Source organism: Lynx canadensis, chromosome D1 (genome assembly GCF_007474595.2).
Source record: "Lynx canadensis isolate LIC74 chromosome D1, mLynCan4.pri.v2, whole genome shotgun sequence".
In the NCBI taxonomy this organism is placed as follows: domain Eukaryota; kingdom Metazoa; phylum Chordata; class Mammalia; order Carnivora; family Felidae; genus Lynx; species Lynx canadensis.
The window spans coordinates 48,431,769-48,447,611 of record NC_044312.2 but is presented as its reverse complement, the minus strand read 5'-3'; the positions used below and the strand labels follow the sequence as shown (position 1 = coordinate 48,447,611).

General features: G+C 35.9%; 1 protein-coding gene across 1 annotated transcript in view; it reads right to left on the bottom strand.

Annotated features, from left to right (window-relative positions):
* Positions 1 to 3,726, bottom strand: part of DLG2 (discs large MAGUK scaffold protein 2) — a 780,826-nt gene extending 777,100 nt beyond the window's left edge. Inside the window, exon 1 of the mRNA XM_032595102.1 lies at positions 3,397 to 3,726. Coding sequence (XP_032450993.1) covers positions 3,397 to 3,705 — 309 coding nt within the window. The 5' untranslated portion in view covers positions 3,706 to 3,726. The remainder of the gene's footprint in view (positions 1 to 3,396) is intronic.
* Positions 3,727 to 15,843: the final 12,117 nt, after the last annotated feature.

The window sequence follows — 15,843 nt, the reverse complement described above, 5'->3', positions numbered from 1 at the left end:
ACTCCATGGAACTTGTTTCACTTCCAATTCATGATTTACGATTATATAATTCTGTATATATAATGATATATTTACTACAGATTATATATGGCTGTAGGCCATTAGCATCACAATGGTAGGGGTAGGATTTCCTTCTTACTATTTATATTTACTTTTTTTTTTTTTTTTTTTTTACTATTTACTATTTACTATTTTACTGTTTACTATTATATCCACAGCCCTGATAGAGAAGCACATACTAAGCAGTCAGGAAATGATAGTTGAATAAACAAATGAAGACTGAATGAATGAAGTACAAATGCATAGAACTCTGGCCTTTGAGTCTCCACTGTTCTGTGCTGCCTTCCCAGATCAATCTGAATTGGGGAGAAATGCCACATATGCAATGATGGACAGTTTCTCCCCACTCCTCACCCAAGACCAACATTATTATCCTAGATGTACATTCTAGAACTCACTTCTGGACACTATAATTTTCCATTTTCTTACCTATTATTAGGGTTATATTAATTCTACAGATTTAAATGGAATGAAAACTTATTTGAGAAAGGACAGAAGCTGTTTTTTAGTCTTGCTGAGGAACAACATAATGACAGTGTCCTGTTAGCACACAACACCCCAAATAACAGGAGTTTGGCAAAGAGCCTTGGGAGGAACTCAAGTCATTACCATGGCCCTCTATTATAGCAGCCGGAAATCACACTGCTGATTTCCACGTAATACAGCAAATATCTCTGAGAGCAGGATCTCAGTTCCAAGACACTCAACAGCCCTCAGGCACGTTCTGTACCATATGTGGGTCCCCAGGTTATTCTAAAGCACGCATTCTTCTCCTTTCTACTTTATCAAGAATTGTAATGTTTAGTATAATTAACCTCCATCCTTTGTTTCACAGTATTTCACAGGATATCTTTAGTTAATTTAAGGGGTGAGAACAGTATCATATCATAAAATTCTCAAAACAGACTAGGCTTTTAATGGACACATATGCATACACATACACACACATATGCTCTTACTTTTGTTAGAGTATATAAGGGTGTATAGTACTTACACATATCTGTATATTTTAAATATTAGACATATTCTATAGATGCATATGTAAATGAGTACACACATATACACATGTACACATATATATGTACACACGTATACATATACACACATACACATAAATCAGCATTTTAGAACACCTACAGGAAGTAAAGGAAATGTACTTCATATGAAGAGAATAAAACATCCTTTGGAAGAACAAGTTAGTATTTTCTGGGTAAGAAAATAATAATATAGAACTTTAATTTTTATATGTATATATGTATATACATGCCTACATGTATATGTGTATATAGATACATATATAGAGACCTATAAATACATGAAAATATGTTAATATGTACAAGTATTTAGGTATTATAGAGATATTTTAAAACATATATTAAAATCTATGCATAGCACTCTCATAGGACTGAGGTGGTAAAAAGGAGGAAGGGTCAGGTGACAGAAGAGTGTCACAACACTAAAGGCCCTAAAAGATATGGTATTTTAATTCCAATATTTGGACGACTGTTCTTCCTAGCCAACAATAAAATATATGTGAATAAGAGAAAATGTATAGAAATAAGTATGAAAAAGAATGGGAGATGGTAGCTGTCTTAATTCATTGCCTTCTCATATGTCACTAGATCCTTAATTATCAGTGCAGAGAGTCTATTTCAATCCTTTAAAGCATTAAATGGCTATAAATTTAAGGCAAGTAGGAGGCTGACTTTGTTAAAAAGCAAGAAAGGGAAAAGTTTCCCTTGATGGATGAAAAATGTATCAAGATTTTTAGAGCATGGTTATTATAATGTACTGTTTTGGGGCTGAGAAATTATCAGTTATGAAATGAAAATCTTATTACACCTTGGATAAAAAGAATTATGACAATAAATCAAGTTGCTTTTTCTACTTTAATGTCAGTTGGCTAATTTTACTCTGTGCAAAAACCATAAGCTAGATGTGTGTTTGTCTTCTTTGCCTTGAGAATTTAACATAATCAACACAAGAGATATAATTTAAAGACATTTAAACCATATGTATTTGTTAAAGAATATATAGAGACTTCAAAATTGTCAAGACTGTTTTTTTTTTTCAGTTTGAAATTCATGTTAACTTTGAAAAATAATTGAGTTTCCAAATGTCAGTCTTCATTTCAGGCTGAACCAGTTTAATGCTAAAATGACAATATATTCTTCATTTAAAGCAAGATTCTGAGATGAATGATATTAATTCATCAAAAGCCACATATATGTAACTCAATCATTAAGACCTAGTGATATATGATATTCTTAGAAGTACTTTTTAAAAAACTAATATTAAAATTAGAATGTTCTCTACACCTTTCCGATCATACCATTTCACTTGTAATCAATAGCCACTCCTCAATTATAGTAAAATCACATTAAAATCAAGAAAATACTTTTTTTTTTCCTGAAAAGAGCTTTTCTCCTTCTCAATGGATATTTAAGAACTATCACTGTCCTATATTTATGACAGTGATTACAGGTGCACTTTATTTAAATTTTACAGCATTTACAGGAAGTTGTCTTACCTCTTCTGGATGGGAACAGGAGAAAAATGAACCAATTTCATTTCTGATAAAATGCCAGTAGTTTGGGGCAAGAATAAGCTAGGAATTAAATTAAGGCAATCTGCACATCTGCTTCAGAACTAGATTACAGAAGAAAGAGAATTATAGTTTTTAATATAAATAACTTTATTGCTACTCTATGAATAAATAAAATGTTTCATTATTGTATTCTGAGTGTAATCATCCTGTAGTCTGCACCCAATTATTCCCTTTGTGTGTAAAATGAATTATTTCATATAAACAAATTTTCTTCTCCATTACTGAAAAGGTATACAGTATTATGAGAGTAAAATTAGAAAAGCATAATTTAAATCACTACTTTCCATAGCTGAAGAAATAAATGCCTTTTTATCATTAAAGAGGTGGAAAGTATTTGATTAAAATTCATTTTTTTCTCTCCCTTAAAAACAAAAACAAGAACAATGAGGCTAGGCAGTACAGAAAAGTTAACAATGATTAGAAGTTAAATTGCTGCTAAAAGCCAATGATGCAGCACAGTAAAATCATCTGAGGACTACAGAAGTTGAACTTGGGAAAAAGTCACTGAAAGAAACTGAGCACAGCATCTTCGGACTTTCACAGGCCACCCAGAGGTGAGCCCACAAACACCTGTGAAAATGACAGGTTTTCCAGGCCTACCGTTTTCCAAACAGGCGCTCCCAGTCAGCAAGGAGGACTCAGCAAAGTTTCCAAACCATGCTACCCTTACACAACTTGTTCTCAGTTTCTTCCGATAGTCAAGGGAAAGTCAGAAGGAAAAGGCTCACCTGTGCTGGGCTGAACCAACCATGTGGGCAGGCGCAACGCTCCCCACAAGTCCCTTTGCCTTTAGCGCTCGTCTTGTGGGGGCTTTTCCGCACACTGTCCCACAAAGTGACCAGCTTGGTCCTGTTTGAAGCTGGGCCCCCTGGTCCTGAGGAGGGCATGGTCTGAGAATTGTACCCAAGCCCATGAGGGTTCCTCTGCCAGCCACAAGCGCAGTGGGCATCCCTGATCAGTGTGGGTGCACTCCTGCCGGCATCCATCCCATCGGACCCCCGGCTGCAGCCGTGTTGCTTGGTGAGGTATGCATTCATACTGCCCTGATGCCTACTCTTTCCTTTGGTCAGCTCTGCACAGGAATGTCTCCTCCCTCACACCCCTTTTCTTCCAGGCAGTTGTAAAAGTCTTTTTTTTTTTTTTTTTTCCTCCCGTGGATCCCTCAGTATCTTTGACAGCTGCTATAAGCAGTGCATCGTGGGAGCAGCGAGAGCAGCTCCGCACAGCATTATCTGCGGGCTGGTAGCTCTTTGTCAATAGATGACTCAACTCACAGAGCAACTTGACAGTATCCCTGCTCTAGGCAGAAGCAATCAATGCTCCACACAGCTGGGCTACAAGACTGTACAGTGTGTTACAAACCCTTTTTGGATGGAGCCCCACAGTAAAGAATACTCTTTGCAATTTGGCATTCTGGCTTTTCCGTCTCCTAGATGAGCCCTACACAAAATACAGACCTCAGGAAAGAGAGCTTCTTATCAGACTAGCAGGACCCTTCGTTCTGGAAAGGATGCATATAGACTGAAATAACACAGCATGGACAATTTAAAATGATGGGAAAGTTAACCTGTAAAGGAATTTCTAACATTTACAGGAATCACTTACCTAGAGAGATATTTGCCAAGACACAGAGCAAATCATGAGGTAACTATATAAGGGCATCAATATTAACTCTAAACAATATTAATTCATTCAGAAAAATCACTGAGATCACAGCATTATACTAGGGTCCTTTAAAATTTGGAGGTTTAATTTGTTTTAGATCATGATTATGTATTATATTCCAAACATACATTTTTTATGCTATGAATGATTATTAATTCTTTCTGGTTCAAAATAAAGCAATTTTCAAAGTTCAAAACTTATGGGTTGGCTTATTTTAACATAGTGTTTTTCCTTCCCCCAAATTATTCTGAGGATTTCCTTTCAAATACTTTACCACAACAAATACATTCACCACAGAGAGAGTCTGCATTTTAAAGTGAAAGACACATCCAACTCTGCCATCCAGTATTTTGGTTTCCACAGACAGAATTTTCAAATTCTTTTACTGGAAAATGAGTGAAATCTATCCAATTTAAAGCAATTGCCTTCCAGAGAGGACATGATTGTTCTAAAATTTTAGTATGATTGCAAAAGCCATACATAGTATGGCTTAGTAAAGAGAAAGGCTAATTACTACGACAGTTAGAATTTTTATTATGTTTGAAACTTTCCATATTTGTTGCCAAAATGTCTATCCTTATCACATATCCCTGAGGGAACCATTTTGGTTTGACTGGGATACAAGCTGCCATCTATACAGCACCAAAAAAAAAAAAATGCTACAATCCCAAGATATAATTTTTATCTATAGACCAACAGATCCGCCTTCTCACTGCTGGAGCAGTATAGACCTCATTTCTGACTGGATTGGCAAGGTTCTAATTTCAAGGGCTAGGATTATAACATATACAATTTTCAACACTAGAACTCCCTGGACAAAGCATTTTTATACACAAAAACTGAAAGGAAGATGTAGGATCTACTCTTCCTCTGTATCTCCACAAAATGGTCCTTTTCCAAACTCTTATAGCATCAGGGGCTGCTATAAGTAACTTGCCTGGCAATCTAAGCATTCAAGACACCTTTGCTAAGTAATGATGACCCATATGTGGAAGTTCAAAGGGCAGGCCCTGGTTTGCTTTTTGTTTTTACCCCAGGCACCTAGCACGCTTCCTGCCCAGCACGTACCAGACTTCTAATAAATATGTATTTTTTGTTTTTACCCCAGGCACCTAGCACGCTTCCTGCCCAGCACGTACCAGACTTCTAATAAATACATATTTTTTGTATGGATGAATGAATGGTTGGGTGAATGTTTATATAGAAGGAAGAGACATGCAGGAGCTAACATGTTTTGAAAATAATATTTAGTTCAGCAATGCTCCAAAAACATAAATTATTCCTTTAAGGTTAGCTGTAGTGTTGGTTTTGAGGTGTTAAGGAAATTTGCCAAAAAAAAAAAAAAAAAAAATGAAGACTTGAATTGTTAGGTGGAAATAACAATGGTATTAATGGTCTTTCTTCCTGAAAGAGAATCCAGGAGTTAAGATCAATATCTAAGAACAGTAAAATGGAGGCAAATAAATCATCATGTGATGCTCTATGGGGAAAAGGGCAGAGTACCATCCACATATCTTCCCTTCCCTTCTCTCTCCTCTCTCTGTCTTCTCCCTCTCACTCTCTTCTCTCTCCCTCTATATCTCTTCTCACTCCTCTCTCTCTTTCTCTCTCTCTTTCATTTTTTATGCTGGGTTGTTTGGAATGAGCCTGAAAGAACTTCTAGGTCAAATAAAGCCCCAGAGAACCTTGTATTTGTCTAGTGTCACCATGATGCATGGCTATACAATAGGGCTTGATGTGATATGGCAGTACTATCACCCCCAAATGAGAATGTCAAGAAGTGATAAGTTTGGCTCTCTCCCATCTTATCTAACCATAGATGCTTCTCTAGTTTTTCAGGCAGATATAAGTGCTCAAAGGCCCATTGCCATCTTTAGGGAAAACATGCCCTGTTCTCACCCATTTGCCTCTCAGGTATGAGAATCAATCTGTGTAGGAGTCAGCGTGAATCCATTAAAATTTTGTAATGGTGGGTGCAGTTCGCAGCAATACAGAAAACCTCCTGGCTGGGCACTACACAAAGATATTATAAATCTTTATAGGGACCTAACGCTGTTATAAATGGGTTGTTTGGAATAAGCTATTTCTTCTCATTACAAGGAAAATAGATATTTTATTTTATTTTATTTTATTTTATTTTATTTTATTTTATTTTATTTTATTTTATTTTATTTTATTTGACAGAGAGAGCATGTGCATGAGCAGGGGAGAGGCAGTGAGCGGGGAGGAGAGAGAAAGAGGGAAAGAGGATCTTAAACAGGCTCCACACTCAGCATGGAACACAAAGTGGGGCTCGATCCCAGGACCTTGGGATCATGACCTGAGCCTAAACCAAGAGTCGGATACTTAACCAACTGAGCCACCCAGGCGCCCCTAGAATTTTTGTTTTAATAACCTCACTATGCCATTTCTGTACAGAGAAATAAACATCATGAATTGCATAACTAATGCTACTTCCTCCAAAGATCTCAAAGACCATAGAAAACTTTCATTAAACTTATTGCAAGACTATACTGAAATTATTTTTTCACTTTAATACACGTAAAATATATCCAGCCTCTTGTCTTCCCCTGTTCTCCCCAGTTATTTCTTTTTTGAACATGACATTTGGCTTTCACAGTCTGATGACAGACCACTTAAATAGATAAATATGTCCAACTAGCCCACTGTACTATGAGACAGACCTACTGATTAAAGATAATTCAATTTGATCAACTGTAATTGGACTATTGTAATGACCATGAGATGACATGATATTCTGGCCAAACAAGAATTAGTGGTGCACAAGTACACATCCTACTTATCATTGTGATTTAACATGGGCAGATGGTGCACAACACAATGCCTAGATGAGATATATCTTATTGACCTCCCTTTGACCTGACATTGACTCCAGAGAACAACCACTAGCTTTGAAGCAGGGGCTTAAAACGAATATCTGGCTTGATTTGTTTAATAAAAAAATAATTGGCAAAGATGAATTACTAAATAAATTGTGCCGTACCAAAGCACTATGCAGACTTTGTTTCCAGAAAAAATTTCCTTCAGGCATTCTATGCATATGGGAAATGAAAATATTAATTATGAAAGAAGAGCTGAGGGTTTGCTAAAGGAAGACTGGGTACCATAAGCCCTGTAGAGCTATAAGTAATGTGTTAAATAATCACAAAATAGTATAAGGTATTAGATACAATTTTTCTTGATTTGAAAACTGTGCACAGTCCATTCCTGTGGCTGCAGACTGGAGATGTTATAAATGCTAGCTAATATTCTTCTACATCTAATAACCTTCAGCCTAGACAATCTCTAGACCCAACCATGTTCGCCTTTCAAAGCAAAAGAGAAGCCAGAATATTTAAAGTATTTCAGGCTCTAAAATTATTTCCAAAATACTTAAGTCAATTTAATTATAATTCTTACAAGGCAGAAACAAACAAGAATTAACAGTGTGGAAAGGCACACACCAAATTGCTATAGAGATTTAACATGGACTGAGGATTTAGTAAGTAGAATAAAGTTTCAATATGTCCCAAATTTTCACTAATATACTTGGATTTGTATGGGTGTTGATGAAGAGGGAATCAGTCTTAATTGACAATAAGGCTAAATTAGAAAACTGTTTTTAGGAAATGCAGACTTATTATATTCTAACACATGCAGGAACACTATTAGAGAAATAAGAACACAAGTTATGTGACATTTCTTAGAGAATCTGAAAGGAATACTAAAAAAAACTAATGATCATTTATAATTTACATATTTTAGCAATTGAATCTAACTGACAGACTATAGGAATTTGTTCTCATCCTTCAAGATTAAACTGGTGTCACTTCTCTGAAGCTTTCCAAATCCCTCTGGCCTATTCAGTTGTGCTCTACTCTGTTCATACATGTGTCTGTGCAAATATCTTTCACATTTGTCTATTTCTCTCAATCACCATGATGACCACCCCCATCCAAGCTAGCATCAGTTTTCTGTACACCTGGTGAAACAGCTTCCTAACTGGGCTCTGACATCCACCCTTACTCCTATACATTCTCACACAGTGGCAAGAGAGACTTCTAAATTGTGAAAATGATCAAGTCCTACCCTACTTGACAGCTGTCAATAAAGTCCCATTCTCTCGGATCTTTATCCCCACAGAGAGCACAATCTTTAAAGTAGCTTATAAGGTCCTTAATCATGCCCTGTGTGACCTGGCCTCTGCTGCTTTCACCTGTCTAACCTGTGCCTCACCCCTTCTTCTACCATTCAACAACACGGGCCTTGAATACCTACCCTTGGTCCCACCTTGTGGCCACTGCACATGCTCCCTTCCCCTCACCACAGTTTTATGGTAATTCATTCCTGCTTACCTTTCCAAGGTGCATGAAGAGACAACCTCCCAAAAGCTACCCAAGTAAACAAATAGCACAGTCTAAAAGTGGGCTTACTATGCAACACAGCCCCAAAAGAAGGCTCCTAGACCCTTCCATCCTACTAGCTTGCCATCCATAAGCCTCTTCTATTCAGAAATTCTGGAGTCCTCCCTACTCTCTAGGGCTCAACTTAAATGTCACCTTTTCAAGAGGCATTCCCAGGACACTGTCCTCACCTGTTCGAGAACATATCAGATCATCTTCCCACCAAGCACTCATCTGTCACCCTGTACTTGTTTACTACAACACTTACAACAATTATATTAAAAACAATAATTATACTATTATTTGTTTTGTGCCCTTTTTCCCCCCAAAATGTAAGTAATGCCCATTAGGGAAGGGAGAGGGATGTCTTTTGTGCATCTGTATCCTCTGAGCCAAGCACAAAGTAAATGTTTAGTATTTATTAAAATAAACAAGAAAGAAGATAGAATTATCTTTTAGTGGTCATCAACATAGGCATCTTGGTCCGGGTTCTACTTCCCAATTTATTTTTTTTAATTTTTTTAACGTTTTTTATTTATTTTTTGAGACAGAGAGACAGAGCATGAACGGGGGAGGGGCAGAGAGAGAGGGAGACACAGAATCGGAAGCAGGCTCCAGGCTCTGAGCCATCAGCCCAGAGCCCGACGCGGGGCTCGAACTCACGGACCGCGAGATCGTGACCTGAGCTGAAGTCGGACGCTTAACCGACTGAGCCACCCAGGCGCCCCTCTACTTCCCAATTTAAAGTGAATAAACATTTTGGACCTAAAAACAAACAAACAAATAGAAATATAGTGTGCTCTTTAGGTCAGCATTTAAGTGAAACATTCACTGTGGCTGAGTAGCCTAATTATATTAACACATTTTTTTAAAGAAATTCGTAGTGGTCTTCTAATGCTAAGAAATTCAAACAGCTTGTTTTGTTTAAGAATATTTTTTAAGCTTATAGATTTATTTTTGAGAGGGAGAGAAAGAGAGAAAATGAATGGGGAAGGGGCAGAGAAAGAGGGAATCCAAGCAGGCGCCACGCCATGAGTGCAGAGCCCACAAGGGCTCTGAACTCATGAACCATGAGATCACGACCTGAGCCCAAATCAAGAGGTGGAGGTTTAACTGACTGAGCCACTCAGGTGCCTTGAAACAGCTTCTGATTTATTTTAGCAAGATATCCATTCATAAAAGCTGTACTTCCAGGGGTGCTTGGGTGGCTCAATCTGTTAAGCTTCTGACTTCAGCTCAGGTCATGATTTCCCAGAGTTCGAGCTCCACATTGGGCCCCATGCTGACAGTTCAGAGCCAGGAGCCTGCTTCAGATTCTGTATCTCCTTCTCTCTCCCCAACTCCTGTGTCTCCTTCTGCCCCTCCCCCACTCATGCTCTGTCTCTCAAAAATGAATAAACGTTAAAAAAGAAAAAAAAAGCTGTACTTCCTGACAGCTGGGCTTTTCTCTCAGGTCTTTTCAAATTGTTCTCCCTTTAGAGAGAGAGAGTGCAAAAGATAGAGGAGTTCTCCAAGTCAAAGGCCAGCCAGTGGTAAAGCAGGGAGAGGATTCTAAACTCCAACCACCAAAGTCATGTTCCTCTTAAAATGATATAGTCCAGGGGCATCTGGGTGGCCTGCTTTGGGCTCTGTGCTGACAACTTGGAGCTTGCTTGGGGATTCTCTGTCTCCCTCTCTCTCTGCCCCTCCCCTGCTCTCTCTCTCTTTCTCAAAATAAATAAGCATTAAACATGTTAAAAATGTTATAGTTCAAAAGGTAAAGTGATTTCAGAAGATACTAAAAGTGTGTATCAGAGAGCAAAAAGGCAAGATGACATCTCCTCTTCCTCCCACCAATCAAATTAGAAAGTTAAAAAATCAACAGCACTAGTATTCGTAACAAGTATCCTTTTTAGTTCTTTTTTTAATTGTGGTAAAAATACACAATATGAGATCTATCCTTCTAACAAATTTTTGAGTATATAGTATAGTATTGTTACCTCTAAGCATACTGTAGAGCTCTCTAGAACTTTTTCATTTTGTAAGACTAAAATTCTATGCTCACTGAACAATTCCTCCCACCTCCTCCCAAGCCCCTGGCAACCACCACTCTGTTTTCTACATCTATGAATTTCACTACTTTAGATACCTCATATAATATGCAAACATGCAGTATTTATCCTTCTGTGACTAACATATTTCATTTGGCATAATGCCCTCAAGTTTTATCCATGTTGTCACATAATGATAGGAGCTCCTTCCTTTTTACAGCAGAATAATATTCCATTGAATGTATATACCACAATTTGTTTGTACATTCATCTGTCAATTTTTATTTAGGTTGTTTCTACCATTTGCCAAATGTGACTATGGCTTCAATATCTCTTTGAGATTATAATTTAATTTTTTGTATAAATAGCCATAAATGGGGCAGTTCAATATATGGTATATATGTTATATCATATATGATATGTGGTACTTTTATTTTTAATTTTTTGAGAAACCTCAATACTATTTTCCAAGGTAGCTGAGCCATTTTACATTCTCACCAACAGTGCCCAAGGGTTCCAATTTCTCCACACCATCACCAACACTGATTTTCTGTTTTTTTTGTTTGTTTGTTTGTTTCATTGGTTTGATAATGGTCATATTAACAGGTGTGGTCTTTGTTCTTTCTTGAGACTGTTTTGGCTAGTTGAGAGGTTTTTGTTGTATTTCCATATAAATTTTAGTATTTTTTTTCTATTTCCATAAATATATTTACAGATATTGCATTTAATCCATAGGTCTCTTTGAGTAGTATGAACATTTTAAAACTCTGTCTTCCAGCACAGAAAGTAATTTCCCTGACACTGGCCATAGTAACATTTTTCTAGGTGTGTCTCCTGAGGCAAAGAAAAGCAAAAATAAACTACTGGTACTACATCAAAATAAAAAGCTTCTTCAAAGAAAAGGAAACAATAAACAAAACTAAAAAGTATTGTAATGAATGGGAGGGGATATTGGTAAATGACATATCCAATAAAGGGTTAGCATCCAAAATATATAAAGAATTGATACAATTATTACACACCAAAATACCAAGTAACCCAATTAAAAATGGGCAGAAGACATGAACAGATGTTTATCTAAAGAAGACATCCAGATGGCCAACAGACACAAAGATGCTCATGCAAATCAAAACTGCAGTGAGATATCACCTCACACCTGTCAAAATGGCTAAAATCAAAAACACAAGAAACAAGTGTTGATGAGGATGTGAAGAAAAAGGAACCCTCTTACACTGTTGGTGGAAATGCAAACTGGTGCAACCACACTGGAAAATATTAGGGAGATTCCTCAAAAAAGTTAAAAGTAGAACTACTCTATGATCCAGTAAATACACTACTGGGTATTTATCCCCAAAATACAAAAACACTAATACAAAGAGATACATGCCCCCCATACTTATAGCAGCATTAATTACAATAGCCAAATTATGGAAGTAGACTAAGTTTCCATTGATAGATGAATGGACAAAGAAGATGTGGAATATACATACAATTAAATATTATTCAGCCACAAAAATGAATGAAATTTTGCCATTTGCAATGACATGATGGAGCTAAAGAGTGTAACGCTAAGCAAAATAAGTCAGAGAGAGACAAATACCATATGATTTCAGTCATGTGGAATTTAAGAAACAAACACACAAAGGAAAAGAGAGAGAAAGAGAGAATGCAAGAAATAGACTCTTAACCAAAGAGAACAAATGGATGATTATCAAAGGGAAGGTAGTTGTGGGGTGGGGGTGGGGGGTGAAATAAGAAGTGCACCTGTTATGATGAGCACTGGGTGATATATGGAATTGTTGAACCACTATATTGTACACCTGAAACTAATATAATGCTGTATGTTAACTGTTTTAGAATTAAAATAAAATCTTAATAAATAAAAAAAGTTAAGTGTTCTGATCTATACACATATTTGTGTCTTCTTCAATTTCTTTCAACAGTGTTTTGTAGTTTTCATTGTACAAATCTTTCAATCCTTTCATTAAGTTTATTCCTAGTTATTTTATTCTTTTTGACGCTGCTTAAATGATATTGTCTTTTTATTTTTTTTTAATTTTTAATGTTTATTTTTGAGAGAGAAGAGGGGCGGGGAGGGGCAGGAAGAGGGAGACATAGGATCTGAAGCCAGCTCTGCACTGACAGCAGAGAGCCAGATGAGAAGCTGGGACTCACAAACCATGAGATCATGACCTGAGCTGGGTTCAGACGCTTAACAGACTGAACCACCCAGGCACCCCAAATGACACTGTGTTCTAAATTTCCTATTCAAATTTCTAATTGTTAATGTACAGAAACACTAATTTTATATATTGATTTTATATCTTGCAACTCTGCTAAATTTATTAGGTCTAACAGTTTGTGTGTGTGTGTGTGTGTGTGATCTTTGGGGTTTTCTACATATAAAATTATATTATCTGTGGACAGAGATAATTTTGCTTATTTCTTATTTGTTTTTCTGGCCTTTTGCTTGGTTATGACTCCCAGTACAACATTATGTAGAAACGTTGAGAATGAACATTCTTATCTTTTTCCTGAACTTAAAATATTTTAGCTTTCCCCAATTGAGTAAGATGTTCGTAATGAATTTTTCATATACAGCTTTCGTTATGTTGAGGTTACTTCCTTCTATCCCTTGTTTGTTAAGTTATTTTATCATGAAAAAGTGATGAAATTTGTCAGTGTTCTTTCTGCATCTCTTGAGATAATCATGTGATTTTTATCCTTTGTTCTGTCAATGTGGTATATCACATTCAATGTGCTTCAATTACCTTTGCATCGCAGGGATAAATTCTACTTACTTACGGTGTATGACCCTTTTAATGTATGTTGAGATCAATTTGCTGGTATTTTATGGAGAATTTCTACATGTACATATCAAGGATATTGGCCTAAAATTTTCTTTTCTTGTGGTATCTCTTCCTGGCTTTGATATCGAAGTAATGCTGGCCTCATAAGATCAGTCTGAAAGTGTTCCATCCTTTTCAATTTTTTGGAAGAATTTTAGATAGATAGGCATTGATTCCTCCTCAAATGCTTGTTAGATTTCACTAGTAAAGCCATCTCGTCCTGGGTTTTTTGTTGTTGTTGGGAAGTTTTAATTATTGATTCAATCTCCTTACTAGTTATAGCATCTGTTCAGATTTTCCATTTCTTCATGACTCAGTCTTTGTGAGTTGTATGTTCCTACGAATTCATTTATACTTGGTTATCCAATTTGTTGTTGTGTAACTGTTCATCACAGTCCCTATACTTTTAACTTTTGTGGCATCACTTATAAAATCTCTTTTATTTTTTATTTTATTTGAGTCATCTCTGTCTCTTTCTTAGTTAATATAACTAAAAGGTTTGTCAAATTTGTTTACTCTTACAAAGAACCAGTTCTTAGTTTTATTGATTGTTTTCTATTGTTTCTTGATTTTCTATTTTGCTTATTATTGTTCTAATCTTCACACTTTCTTCCTTATGTTAACTTTGAGTTCAGTTTGATCTTTTTTTTTTATTTGCATGAGGTATAAAATTAGGTTGTTTATTTGAGAACTTTTTTTTTTTTCATTTTTTAAATGTAAAAGTTTATCACTATAAACTTTCTGCTTAGAACTGATTTTTCTGTAGCCCATTTATGGTATGTTGTGTCTTCATTTTAACCTTAAGATATTTTCAAATTTCCAATTTGCTTTCTTCTTTGATCCATTGGTTGGTCAAGAATGCAGTGTTTAATTTACTTGTGAATTTTCCAGTTTTCCTTGTGTGCCACTGTATTCTAGTTTCATTCTGCTATAGTTTGGAAATATATTTGGTATAATTTTAATCTTTTTAAATGTGTTAAGACTTATTTTGTGACCTAACATGTGGTCTATCTTGTAGAATGTTCTTTGTGTACTTGACAAGAATGCATATTCTGCTGCTATTGGATGGAATTCTCTGTTATATGTCAGATAAGTCCCTTTGGTCTATGATGTTGTTCAACTCCTCTGTTTCCTCATTGATATTCTGTCTGGATGTTCTATGCATTGTTGAAAGTGTGGTACTGACACCCCCTACTATTATTGTGTTGTTGTGTATTTTTCCTTTCAGTTGTATAAAAGTTTGCTTGCTATACTTGAATGCTCTGATCTGGGGTGCATATATATATTTATGATTGCTATCTCTTCCTGATGATGCTTTTATCACTATATTAGGTATTTCTTTGTTTCTCTTGATAGTTTTTGACTTAGTGTATTTTGTCCAGTATAAGTATGGCCACTTCTGTCCCTATTGGTTATCATTTGCATGGAATATCTTTTTTTATCCTTTTACTTTTAGCCTATTATGTCCTTAAATCTAAAATGAGTCTCTTTTAGGCAGCATACAGTTTAGCCTTATTTTAATCCATTAAACCACTCTGTTTTTTGATTGTACAGTTTAACCCACTTACTTTTAAAGTAAATTATTGATAGAGAAGGACTTACTATTGCCATTTTGCTAACTGTTTTCTGCTTGTTTTTAACTTTTTTGCACCCCGTTTCTTATAGTCTTCTTTTCTGTTTCAGTGATTTTTTTTTTTTTTGGTGGTGTCATGTGCTGTTTTTCCTTTCTCATTTTCTCTTGTGTATCCTCTATAGGTATTTTCTCTGTGGTTATTATGGGGCTTACATAAAACATCTTGTAGTTATAATCATGTACTTAAAAGTGATAAGGTAATAACAATTTAACTTCAACTGTATACAAATCCCTACACTTTTACTTCTTCCACACAGTCGTTGATACAAATCACATCTTTTTATATTATGCATTCATTAACACAGCTATAGTTATAGTTAATCTTTATACTTTTGTCTTTTAACTAAAGAACCTTTAGTTCTTATATAGAAACTATTGCACTGAACACTGAACTTAGTACATATAAGGCATCAATCAATATGACCAGGTTCAAGCATTAATTAACTTGAAAGTTAATTTAAATATTTAAAGTCTATTGATTTAAATTAGGGGGAGGACTATTGCCTCTCAATCATATTCTTGGGAACCTAACATGTGTAACATCCTGGCTGTGTTTTTTCCAAGGGCTGGTCTCTCCCACTCTTCCAATACTGGA